General features: G+C 39.4%; 1 protein-coding gene across 9 annotated transcripts in view; it reads left to right on the forward strand.

Annotated features, from left to right (window-relative positions):
• Positions 1–14,113, forward strand: part of LOC122549771 (histone deacetylase 9-like) — a 789,364-nt gene that overhangs the window by 639,295 nt on the left and 135,956 nt on the right. For all 9 annotated transcript variants that reach the window (XM_043689769.1, XM_043689771.1, XM_043689766.1 and 6 more), the window contains 4 exons: positions 5,670–5,725; positions 5,983–6,070; positions 11,470–11,589; positions 11,867–11,964. In XM_043689769.1, the coding sequence (XP_043545704.1) occupies positions 5,670–5,725; positions 5,983–6,070; positions 11,470–11,589; positions 11,867–11,964 (362 nt within the window). The remainder of the gene's footprint in view (positions 1–5,669; positions 5,726–5,982; positions 6,071–11,469; positions 11,590–11,866; positions 11,965–14,113) is intronic.

Here is a 14,113-nt window from a genome sequence, read left to right on the forward strand (position 1 = left end):
CCAGGATGGATGGATGTAGCAAACCAGTCGATGACACATTATGAATATTATCCAACACAGAAAGATCATATGGATGGAGAAGGAGGCTCCCTTAGTTAAATGGGCTTGCAAGAGATTAATAGGTATGGTCTTAAAATCACCTTGAAAAGAGAATCACAACAAGTTTCTCTACCAGATGAAAAAGAACCAGCAAGGATGCAGTTAGCTTTTGAATTCATTGCATGAAGTTTACTTAAGAAACACAATACATATAGTTAAAATGGTATCGACAACAGGTGCATTCTCCTGAACAACAGTCAACATCCATATAAGGTCTGATATTGAGTTTATTCACAAAATCAAGTTATATGTTCAAATGGAGCAGCTCAAGGACCAGAGATGTTTCAGCATCCATCAGTATTGTGTTGAAAATTGGCCAGACAACAGGCCAAGCAGTTTGTCCATGAAAGTAAATAATCTGACACTGAAGACATTTTACAATTGTAGCAGACTTACTAGTGTATAGCAAACAACTTTTCATTCCAGCTTCACTTCAGGAAGATGTCCTGGAGGAGCTGGACCAGGGTCTCATTGGGGTCAGTAAGACCAGACTTGGAACTCAGTCAGCATTGTGATGACCTGGGATCTTCGAAGATATTGTGGATCATGTGGCAAATTGCGAGACTTGTGCTAGCTACAGACCAGAGTAACCAGAGCTAATGATACCCATCAGATTCCCCAGCAGACTGGGGGAGCTTATGGGCATAGATCTTTCAATAAGGAGATGTCATATTGTACTACCTGAAACAGAATGTCAAATGTAAGACAAGGGCAACAGGTGTGGATCAAGGATATGAATTTAAAAGGTATGGTCTTCTAAGAAGTTGCAAACCATCAGAGATTGTACATTATTTGTCCCTCTGTAGGGGCGCCAATAAGGAGCCACTGAAACCTTATCCCGTTACAGGTGAATCAGCCAGGAATTTAGGAAAACTGTCAGGAAAACAAATCACAGTCAACTGTTTTCCACATCTAAAGAGAATTCATTTCAGGAATGTAATAAAACAGCTGATTGCCTGAATTTGTTAATCAGAGACTTGCGGGAGATGGTGTCATGATAAATATACTTATTTGCAAAAAATGTATATGTTGAATAAAAGAAAAGCTTGGTGGGAGATGTTGTATGTGGGTCTGAAAATGTTAATGTTGAGGGGTAGCGTGAGTACCACAAATTGTATGATATCACATGGACTTGTAGGCAGCCCAACTTAGGATTTCAAAGGAGTGAGAACTAATATCTGGTTCATTTCAAAACCTCTGTACCAATGGATGGAATTGGCTTTTTTTCTTGAGATGAACATAAAAGAGTGTGATACTTCAGTTCTGGGACAAGCTAAGTTTTCTTCTTGCCAAAATGCACAAGTGAAATGTCAAATTTTATTTGATATTGGACTCAAAACGTTTACTTGATTTCATCCAGACATGTTGCCACACCTACTGAATTTCTCCAGTTCAGTATTCTATTCTTGCTCTCTCCATTTCCCAGAATTCTTCCAATATGTTAGACAACCACACTCTTTAAGTTCTATTTCTGACTGTTCCTTTCCTTCCCCCACCTTTTTTCTTAATTCCCTTTTCTAGTTTTAGTCCCCCTTTCGATCAATTCCCCATTTATGATGAACCTCACTTGCCTCCCAGTGCGGCTATCTCACTTAGGTCAACTGGTGGACCCAGTCAGCATCTACCCCCTCACAATGTAAGCTTTATTTTATTTCAAAAATGTACTTTATTCATAAAAGAGCTTTATATACATACATGGACACTACGGCAGTTCGATTCTGTACAGTCTTTACATGTGGAGAACAAACAAACCCAAAACATTTCTTACTTAGACAAGATTATATTTACATACATTTGAGGCACTGGGAAGACCCGATAACCTAACAGTCCCCACTTAACACTGGCAGAAAGACTTTAGATGGTGGCCTTTTCCCACTGCACCTTGCCAGGAGTTGCCCCAAGCTTTAGTGTATCCCTCAGCACGTAGTCCTGAACCTCGGAATGTGCCAGTCTTCAACACTTGGTCAAGGTCAGTTCCTTGCTCTAGAAGACCGACAGGTTTCAGGCAGACCAAACAACATCTTTAACTGAGTTGATGGTCCTCCAGACGCAATCGATGTTTGTCTCGGTGTGTGTCCTGGGTAACAGACTATAGAGCACAGAGTCCTGCATCATGGAGCTGCTTGGGGGAACCTTGCCAAAAACCACAGCCTCTCTCTTCAGACCTCCTTTGCAAAGGCACACGCCAGAAGAAGATGTGTAACAGTCTCTAATAGGGTTGGGTGTAAATAAATATTCATGTTATGCCAATGAAAATAAATCAGGTTGCCCCAATGATGACTGGAAAACATGACCAACTTACGAGTTTCTGAGAACTTATAACAAAATATTAACTGCCATCGGGAAATTGCAGTTCTGATTTCAGCACAACTAAGTCTCCTTGCATGTCCTTCTGCAAACTGAAGAATTCCACCCAATATCTATTATATCAACATAACCTGTAACCATTTGCTAACATGCAATAAACTATATCTTGTTAACTACAAAAGACTATTCCAGTTAGACAATTACGTGATTTCTCTCCACCACACTACACCAAGCAGATAGGTCAGTTTCCAACATTTAAAGAGGCTGTTGGTAGCAACATTCATAATGAACAGCAACTTGCACAGCACAGTGTGCTGGCATGGCCATATGACAGGTGACATTATCCTGAACTCTTACTTTCTCTTCATTTATTTGCCACTTATCATTGCCGTCTTGTATAAGTATAAATTAACTTCCATAAACATACTGATGACATCTTACAACCCCATTTGTACTTTCAGAACTCTTCTCTGACAACAAGTCAGAGTCATTGAGATGTATAGCACGGAAACAGACCCTTCGTTCCAACTCATCCATGCTGACCAGATATCCTAACCTAATCTAGCCCCATTTGCCAGCAACTGGCCCATATTCCTCTAAACACTTCCCATTCATATACTCATCCAGATACCTTTTAAATGTTGTAATTGTACCCGCCTCCACCACTTCCACAGGCAACTTATTCCGTACCCACACCACCCTCTGTGTGAAAAAGTTGCTCCTTAGGTCCCTTTTGTATCTTTCCCCTCTCATCCAAAACCTATACCCTCTAATTCTGGACTCCCCCACCCCAGGGGAAAAGACCCTGTCTATTTATCCTGTCTATGCCCCTCATGATTTTAATAAACCATGATAAGGCCACCCCTCAGCCTCCAACACTCCAGGGAAAACAGGCCCAGTCTATTCTGAATCACACAAAATTAAAAGTAAAATACTGTGGATGATGGAAAACTGATTAAATTACCAGCCCATCATGAAACACAGTCAATTTTTATTTCAATAATTGCTTCCACTTCACACCACAATTTTCAATAGCATTTTCAGTCTTTAAATCCTGCTGGCTGGATTATCTGTCGGATGTCCGTGAATGCTCTCCTTTTTTTTTCTCCTTTAGTAACTTCCTTTGATACTCAACGTTCTTCAAAACCTTCAGTCATCCCTAGCAAACGCTCTTTTCCCAAACATTGGCCCAAAGTTTAAATGGCTAGACTGTAGTTATTCCTGCATGGACAGATGTTGCACATGGGGATGCTGTGGAATACCCATTACAGCAGAGTCCAAAGGAATTGGCTGGGAAATTAAAGATTCCCCTGAGCAATTATTCTATACCTGGAACCCTCCAAAGATATCCTTTTAAATTGGATGAAATTAAGTAAATAAAAACCAAAAGAACTGCGGATACTCTAAATCAGAACACAAAAACAGAAGTTGCTGGAAAAGCTCAGCAGGTCTGGCAGCATTTGTGAAAAGAAATCAGGATTAACGTTTCTGATCCATTTCCGAGGAAGGGTCACCAGACCCAAAACATTAGCTCTGATTTCTCTTCACAGGTGTTGCCAGACCTGCTGAGCCTTTCCAGCAACTTCTGTTTTGGCTTCTGAAATTAAGTAAATGTTTAGTCAAGATATTTAGACTATTAAATGCACAGCATAACTCCTGAGTAACAATTCCACTAACCCCAACTTTGTCTCACACAACCCAAAACCACCACTCCCAGACAACTTACAAGCCCCCAGATCCTGCCTGACAATCCCTCCTTTGTCCTGATAACTCACCAATACCCACCTCACCCCTACTCCAAGACTGCCTCCCTTTCCCCTGTATTTCTTATTCCAACCCCAAATGGACCTGCCACCCTCAACTTACCTCATTCCAGACTTGATCTGCCTCATCTTAATGTGAACCATCCCTGCTTTTTCCAGCTACTCACTGCTAGCCCAACCCCATCCCACTTCCCTGCTCCAGAGCTGCTGCCCTCCTTCCCCTAGTCTATAGGCAGCACCTTCTTCCTCCCACATATGCAATTCCCCCTTCCCCCGTTCTGGATCCGCTGACCCACTTCCTCTATTCCAGACCCCAGCTGTTTCTGGCACCCACTTCTTCCCCACTGGAAGCAATCCCCACCAAAAGCCAACATCAGTCCACCCCCATCCCCACCTGGACCCGATATCTCTCACCAAACAGACTGCATCTTATGACTGCCTTCTTGTGAACTTGTTCAGTTGTATCCCACCTACATTGCACTCTATCCCCCGCCCACATGGCCTCCTACCCTATTGGCACTCTATCTCATAGCTCCCTGCCTCCTACCGACCTGGAATCCTATCCCACATTGTACCCTTCCACTTGTCCAACTACCCCCATCCACCTGGCATGCAGCTAACATGGCATCTTACTTATGTATAAGACTCTGTCCCCGCTATGTTATGGTCATACCATTCGGAAGCAGCTGTCAAAGCTTCAGCCTGTGATTCTGGACTTTTACATTTTATAATAGACCTGCTCACCCCTGTCAAATGGGGACATGACTTTTCTTCCCCGCAGCAGTGTGAGAGGGCTGACAGAATGGAAATACAGCTTCACAATTTTAAGAGAGACCTGATCAGAATTTCCTGTCAGAAACGCAGAGCTCTCTCTTTTCATAAAAAAACGGTGTGCACTGTCAATCGGTGTGAGATTGCCAAACCTTGGAAAATCTGGCTCTTAATGTTCTCTTTCTCTTCCATTCCTCAGTAGAAAGCTTTAGGAAATGTTATATAGAGATATACAGCACAGAAACAGCTCATATGTTAGAGATACTGTAAGATTGCGGAGCACTGTAGCACTGGGTTTCATTTTAAATGGTAGATTGTTATAAAAGCAGTATCCAGATTAGTGCAAAAATATTATTATCAGAAAATCTTAAACCTGTATATCATGAGACAGGTCACACTATGCACCAAAATTAATCTTCCTCCATAATGATGTTACTTTTTTTCCCCTTTTGGCTGATTCTGGTTCCTTTCAATTGCATCAAAAGTAATTGTTGTGTGGGAATGGGAAGGGAGGGGGATTAATTTTCAAATCTAGTTGGGGTAGGGATGGCAAGGTACTAATTCTCTGCATGGCTGAGAACTTTGTAAATGCAGAATAGAAAAATGTTCTGTTTATTCCATCACAGTCAACCCTCGATTAACGTGTACTAAAACAAAAATAAATAAATGCTTCAAAGCTCACGGAAATCTGTCATTAGATTAAACCAGTATTTATTTTCTGTTTTATAGAATGGATTTGCTGTTGTCAGGCCCCCTGGCCATCACGCTGAAGAATCCACTGCCATGTAAGTACCAGAGGCATTGCCTGTTTTAACAGCGCTGGGGTTACTGCCAGTCACCTGCATAGCTCTGGCCTCTACAACACTCTAATTATTAACAGATGGCTGTAAAACGTAAAAGGAAAAGCTTTCTAGGTACTCCCAGAAGCAGATTTATAGCCACAGAGATCATATAGCATTTTAAAATATGCCCCAGATCATTATTTATAACCATTTTCCTGACAGATTTGCCTTTTTATTTCTCTCTTTTCTCTATTCCATAGGGGGTTCTGCTTCTTTAATTCTGTGGCAATTACTGCCAAGTACTTGAAACACAAGCTAAATATAGGCAAGATATTAATCGTGGACTGGGTATGTATACTTAATATTCAAGGCACAATGTGGCAACATTTTATTAATGATGTGTTTTTGGTATTGTTGTCTACTGCACTATATATACTAGACTTCCATTTTAATAAGCCTTTAAGTAGGAGACAAGTTTCAAATGTTGTCGACTGCTTGATTCTTGATTATTCAATTGCTTGAGAGCTGGGAATGTTATTTTACACAGTGTATTTAAATGTAAATGATAGATGGTGTTGCATCACATTGTTCTCGGTTATGACTGCGAATGATCAGTGCCACATATAACATCCACATACATTGAATCCTTTAGCTGAGATTTCATCCATGTAGGAGCACACAGGATGGAGATTAAGCAGCTGTCCGTAAGGAGATGATTGGTTGAAATCACTGGGTGAGTCAACCCATCTTGCTGGCACAGTACAGCCAAATGTCAGTGATTACACGAAAAGCTGAAATATCTATTATTCAGTGGGTCCAAATGCTGGAGAAGTCAAATGATGAATCAAATACAGATTTTTGACACAATAATTGGGGTTGTTGTGATACTTAAGTCAGGTTATGTGATTAGGAAAGATGAGAAGAGTTATGCATTCCTGGACTAATGAACTTTTCTGAAGAAAGAAGTGAATGGTGAATTAGTCAGAAATATAACAAATCGATAATTGGTAACAATTTGACCTGTACAGTACATTCAAGTCTTTTTGAGTTGAAAAGTGTGGCACTGGAAAAGCACAGCAGGTCAGGCAGCATCTGAGGCACAGGAGGGTTGACATTTTGGGCATAAGCCCTTCAGGTAGGACAGGCCAAGAGGGAAGTGATGAATTGAAGGGCTGGATCAGGAATGAGGTGTGGGGAGGGGAGATTTGGAAACTAGTGACATCAATGTTCATGGCGTGTGATTGAAGGGTCCCAAGGCAGGAGATGTGTTCTTCCTCCAGTTGTTGGGTGGCTTTAATTTGGTGGTGGAGGAGGCCCAGGAGTTGCATGCCTTTGGGGGTGGGTGAGAGGGGGAGTTGAAGTGGTTGGGCACAGGACAGTGGGGTTGTTTGTCCCAGAGCTTTTTGCAATGCAAGCTTAACATTTCTGTGTATAAAGACTACAAACATCATCACAAAACCAAAGACATTATTGAAGAATTTTTGACTCACCCATTTTTCACAATAAATTCAGGAAGCCCTTAGTTTTCCTATGAACTATCATTATTTAGGATTACTATTTATCTTCTAATCTGAAGGAACAGCTCTGAAAGGGTTTTAAATTACATCAATATAGAAGCTGGACAACAACTCTGGTAGAAAAAATCTAATTTCATTGTCGGGTAAAGAACATTATCTCTGTGCAAGAATTCTGAAAGTTCTGCGCTTCATACCATTCCTTGCTTTCATCACTTGTAATTATCTTTATATTTCCAAATATTTAACCACTTCATTTTAAAAAGCTCCAATGATATTTCTTTCTTTTTTTTCTGCTAGCGTATTCAATGTCATAAGAATGTTTTAAGTCAAAATACTCACCATGGCGATGCCCTTCTGAACCAATTGACTTTTTGGCCCAGGTTTGTCATATTCCTGAAGATTGGGCCCCTAAACTCTGCCAGAGTATTGGGCAGAAACTTGCTGCTACCGGTCTGATGGGGTAGAGCTTATATGGCAAAAATGTACAGACTGCTGCTGAGGCCTGTACATGTGTGGTTATTCCCTGAGAACCAGTCCCTGATTCTGGCCACAACCTTAAAACAATAGTGTGAAATGTGACCATTTCCTTATGTTCACATGACTTGCATATATATTCTAACATATAGAAATAATATTTTATGTTACTGGACCCTCAATAAAATGGAGAGAATAAAGGCCTAGTGCCAGCCATACACCAGCACATTCCTGATCCTGCTCTATCTGAGGATCTGTCAGAAAAACTGACAACTCAGGACGAAAAATGTTGGACAATGTACCTATGAGTTTACTGCATAGGGTACACAATAACAATTTTCAAAAGACCTTTCATAGAATCTTTCTATTTTCCATTACGGCTACTCTTTCGGTGGGACTATAGGTTTAGTGAAAATCTAATGTTAAATTGTAAAAGATCTTTAGTCCACAAAAGATTGCAATGCCCAAAATTATCAGTTCAGCAAAACACCCAGCTGTTAGAATTAAGTATTCAATGTATCTGATTCTGGAGATAACAGAACTGCCTGACCTAACCATCCCAAATATTTTGAACACGCTGTATATCATATAAAATATAATTACAGTATTAGCATTGCCATCTGTAATATTTTATAAGATGCTCATTTTATTCAGAACATAAATCTTTTAAAACAGCACATTGTTGTAAAGACAGATTCAGTGGTGACCTTTCACGTATGCAAAGGGACTATAGTGCACATGAGTCCCCAAAACAATTAGGGATAGTAGGAAATGAGCAAGAAGGTTGTAATATACTTGAAGGTTTTGAATAACGTCGTAAACTACAAGAGCAAAGTGCAACTAGTTTATGGATGTCATATGAACCCAAGATTAAATTGCAGTCTTTTGCTTACTGACTAGTATCTGTATTGATTTTAATTAATGTAGACTATGATCAAAAATCATGAAACTTCGATTGATGACAGAAAATTGCACTGGCTGAAATCTGTGGTCACAGAAGTATATTGTTTCATAGTTCATATTGTGAAACAATATGGTGAACCTTGTGAATGAATAAAACCCATAACAGAATCTTAGAGTTTAGATGGCTATTACATCTCAGAGCTAAATTCAGAAAGTTTGTAAAATTCACCTAAATCATTGATTTACTTTGAAATAAGAGCGTAAGAAATAGGAGCAGAAAGAGGCAATTCAGCCCCTTGAACTGCTCTGCCATTAACTTGAACATAGTTGATCTCATCTCGGCCTCCACTCTACTTTCTTGCCCACTCAAAATAACCCTTCAAACCATTCTTCATTAAAAATCTGTCTGTCTTGTTCCTAAATTTGTTCAATATCCCAGCGTCCACCACACTCCTGGGTAGTGAATTCCATAGATTCATGATCCTCTGTGAGAAGTAATTTCTTCTCATCTCTGTTTTAAATCTGCCACCCTTCTCCTAAAACAATAACTTCTCATTCTAGACTGTCTCAGAAGGGGAAACATCTCTTTACATCTACTTTGTCAATCTCCTTTAGCGTATTATATACCACAATTAGATCACCTCTCAGCATTCTAAACTCCAGAGTGTACAGGCCAATTCTGCTCAGTCGCTCTTCATAAGGTAAACCCCTCACCTCTGGAATCAATCCAGTGAGTTTCCTCTGAATTGCCTCCAATGCACCACATCACCCCTCAAGGAAGAGGATCAGAACTATACCAACAATGGCTCAATTGTATCCATTATCTTAAAGAATTAAAAAATAATTTTGTAATATTAAATTAAAAATGTGGAGAAATGTTGAGTTTGAGGCTTGTTTATATTCTGCTTAGATCCATGTGAGCATTTGGTGCACTTCATATAAATAAGTGATGCAATTAGCAGAAAGCTGTTGATAGTTCCATCATATGCTCCTTAAAAACAATGTCCCGTTTTCATGTTATCCTGTTCCGTACAGATATCCGATATATTCCAGTCTCACAATCTGCTAAATTCAAAATCTTGTCTCTCCATGGTTTCACCACTCCATCTCACTACAGCCTCTTCTGTCTTACTTCAGAGCCCATGACCATAAACATTTGAATCTGCCTTCATTCCACATCGGCTGCCATTCCCTTTTCAATTCTTGAGGTTTACACAATCAAATCACACTTCTGTAATTCACTGCCTTACCTTCTTCATTGCTCTTATAAAACTCTCCAATATTTAAACATTCCTTTTATTCTTCAATTCTTGCTTGGTACCCCCTCTCTCATGTATGAATAACGCTTTGGCATTGTTTAATGTTGTTGGATATATATATTATTATTATTAATTATTGTTGTTGTTGATAATCACAATATTAGATTAACAATTTATGGAATCTGTAAAAGCTGATTTTGGACATGTTGTGAAAAATGTAATCACTTTGTAGTTGAAAGAAAAAGTTATGTGAACCAGCAAATATCATTAACAATATTCTTGATCTGCATGAATTGCTATTTACACAACCAAATATGCAATGTCGGCAAAGTCACACAGTCTGTTTGGATTAGCAAGCAGACTGGGCAGACTTGGAAAACTCTTATTGCGTTTAAAGTATAGTGTACCTCTCCATCAAACATTTAAGTTCAGTTTCAGTAATATTGCGTACAACCTTTTCTGTTATTGTTGCAATTATGTTAGGCTCAAGGGTATTAAATATTGATAAATGGATAAACTATTTTTGACTGTCCTGACAGTTCACAAGGTGATTTGATAAGCTAGCCAGTGAAAAGAATGCAGAGGAAAAGCTTGGTGTTAAATGATAATCAATCCCACCTGTAACTGACTCAAATGTTTTTTGCAAGTGATAAATCATATCATCACTGTTCTGAATCGTAATCCAGGAGAAGAGAAAATAAAAACCTTTTCATAGCATTTATGGTCAGTAACAAGATAAAGCATACCATCCTCAATGCTTTTCAAGTGGCCTCAATATGTTTGTAAATGTTTAGGGTCATTGGAATGGTCTGCTCAGTTGAAATCTTTCAAATTTCTATTCAGGAAGAATGTTTTTTTTGCAATGGACAATAATTAACCAGGGAAAGTACAAAAAATTACAAACATTCTGTCATCAAGAATATGTATAATATAATTGTGAGAAACTGGTCTAACCCTTTCAACAACTGACAACTTCATATGGAATGAACTTTCTATTAAACTTGGATTTTGCATCACTTCCTCTGTAAGTATTGTCACTTCCTTACAGGTCTGATAATGGTCTTACTGAAGCTTCCAGGATAGCTAATCTTGCTGTAATAAATCTCGCTGAACATTACATTTGAAAATTGAACTTCCTGTTGATTTCAAATTCACATAATTGTTGTGCTCTATGGACTATATTAAAAAGTACAGTTTTTGTGCTGTAACACTTGGCTTTCTTTAGAGGCTAATTCAAGCAGCTAATTGACCCTGAGGGGTTATGAACTGTTGGCAGTTAATAACTCATAAAATTCTTGCATAAAGTAGGATACTAGATTCTATCACTGAGACAAATAGTACAAAGACCCAGGGTATAAATATCTAAACGTCGAAAAGAGCTGGAATTTCTCAGCGACTGTTCTTCTGGAGTCTCCAGGGCATGTTTGCTATGGTTTCCTGACTAGAGAAACAAGCTTAAAAAATGAGCACATTAAGGAGTAATTTGTTTGAAGGTTCAGGAAGTTTGTGAGGGGGAGGAGGGGAAAGGCAAAAGTGACCTTTAAGCAGGAGCTGGACATTATTACATTTGTCATTTGTTTCCTTTCACCTTTAGGATGTTCACCATGGTAATGGTACACAGCAAGCCTTTTATAATGACCCCAACGTGCTTTATATTTCCCTCCACCGTTATGATGAAGGAAACTTCTTTCCTGGTAGTGGAGCCCCAGACGAGGTAGGTTGCATTTCTCGTCGGCCTCTTTTATCGTTCCGGTCTAATTGCATTGCATGATTATTCCTAATTAGCTCATTCTTCGCTGCTGCACTTTAAATTGCTGTGGATTGCAAAATTGTCCACTGGGACTGTGTCCCAGCACAGACCAAGTGCATGGCCCCAACCAGTGCTTGTCAAGCATTGTCTGGCTGATCTGGGCAAGTTCTTTGATGTTAGTTTCAAAGCTATTTTATCTGAAAATATATATTTTTGTTTCTTGGTGCCGTCCTGCTTTCAGGTTGGATGCGGCCCTGGTGAAGGCTTCACTGTGAATATTGCCTGGACAGGTGGTCTTGATCCCCCAATGGGAGACGTGGAATACCTTACAGCTTTCAGGTGTGTTCCCACCTGTAATGATACTTGGTCAAGTTCAAAACTAATGCGCTCTTTTAAATTGCTTCACATGGACGGCATTCGAAAAGCATGTTAGATTCAACCTCTAATCGGTTGAGGTTAATAAGGTCAAACTAGTACACTTTGCAGTCTGCAGGGCTGTGGTAGGAGAGGACTTTTAACTTCCTTCTCACTGGACTCAAACTTTGCATCTCATGCTTGTAGATCATGTAGGGTTTTAACCATTTTACCTCCACACTACGGTGCACCCTTACTGTCAGCTTTCCCATCAGAAGTCGGCCTGATTGACAGAGGGCTTGGCTTTCAGTGGGTCGGGAACACTAAAGCAGAGGCCTCAGAACGAGGTAGGTCTGAGTCTTGACCCAGAGCATGAGGACGGCTGCGGTTGCTGACTTGGGCAGAGGGACAGCAGTGAACAGGGACTTTTGTGATGGAAGGGCAACAGTGGTGGGGTGGCAGAGGCATTGAGGTACAGTGGGAGGTGGGATAGCAGGAGGTTAAACACCTCAGAGAGGAGAAGGGAAAAGGTAGCTGCATTCAACAAACCTGGCTGTCAACAGATAAATATAAAGCACACAGCATCACTGTAATGTTGAAATTGCCAATAGATTGATTGCTATGTGTGGGTGCACCTCTCCTGCTCCCCATTGCTTTAAGCTTATTAACACTGGAAGTAGGGTAGATTGGAAGCAGTTTGGACTTCATATATTTAACATTATAATCTGCAGTCTGACCCATACTTGACCACGTTTTTAGCGTTGAAAAGTCTGCTAAGTGCCAGTATTCTGGCGGTTCTTTGCATTGACCTGCAGCACTTCCCTTGTTTTCAGTATCCAGTATTTGATACTCAAAATGTAGCCTAACCAGAGCATTGACTCATTTGTTCATTCTTGGCTTGGGCTAGAATTCCTCTGATTTGGCTATGTAATTCAGTATCTTCTTAGTTTTGTTGATTGCTGTACCACATTGCTTGAACATGTTGAGTGTCAAATCCAGGTCTCCTACAACTTCATCCATGGAAAGTTCAACATATTGCGGTAGTAGTTACATTACTTGTTTTTCTTTTCCATGTTCATACTTTGAATTGTAAATTAGATTTCATAAGCCTTTATTTGGTCACTGCTATATTTTGTTTAGCTCATTCAGTATTTTCTGATCTCCTCCTTTAATTGCTATATCCCTTCTAATTTAGTATCATTTGTAAATTTAACTAATTTGCATTGGGTTTCAAAATTCAGGTCATTGATGTAAATTGAAAACAGAGATAGATTGAACACCGAGTCCTAAGGCATCCCGCTCAATAGTTAACCTTCGATATTCTCTCTAAACAGTACCCATTGTTTCCTATTCTTCAGATAGCTTCTTATTCAAACAAATGTTTTGCTTTGAATTTCCAGACCTTCAAGCTAGGTTACCAACTTTTCATGTGAAACGTCATCAAATATGTTTTGAAAGCCTTACTACATGACAGTGTAGTGTTTATCATGGTTTATTTGGGTTCTTGTTTCATTAACAAATTCAAAGACGGTGGGCACACATGATCTTCCCAGGCAAGAGACCATGTTAAGTGCAGCTTAATAAGGACTTTTTGTCTCAATTCATTGAAAACCTGACTGGCTGTGTCCTATCATGCAAAATGTGCATGATGTGTACAGGACATCTGTAAAAACATACTGGCTTACAGTTCAACACTCAGATAAACACATTATAATCCTAGTCTAACATTATAATGTACTTATGTATCAATCTTCCTACTTCGGGACAAAGCAACATGTATTTGTAAAAAATGTAAAGGTCAGAATAAATGGTGAATAAGGATAAAGAATGATACAAATCCACTGGGAACTCTGCACAATGATTTTTATTTGAAGATAACGCAGACTGTTTAAAAAAAAAGAAACTCTACTTGAGAGAATATGTTCTAATCAGTAAAGTTTAAGTTTGAATGATTGGGTGTGATGTCAACAGAACCATTTGAGCGTGTCAGAAGCTGTTCACGTTCTCCCGGTCAGTGTCTTTTCTCTGTCTTATAGCCATACAACTTATCATTATCAACCTCCTGTTATAAAATTTAAAAATACTGCAGTAAACTACACTGGATACAGTAACAAATGCTTATTAGTAGATTGAA

Source organism: Chiloscyllium plagiosum, chromosome 5, assembly GCF_004010195.1.
Source record: "Chiloscyllium plagiosum isolate BGI_BamShark_2017 chromosome 5, ASM401019v2, whole genome shotgun sequence".
In the NCBI taxonomy this organism is placed as follows: Eukaryota; Metazoa; Chordata; class Chondrichthyes; order Orectolobiformes; family Hemiscylliidae; genus Chiloscyllium; species Chiloscyllium plagiosum.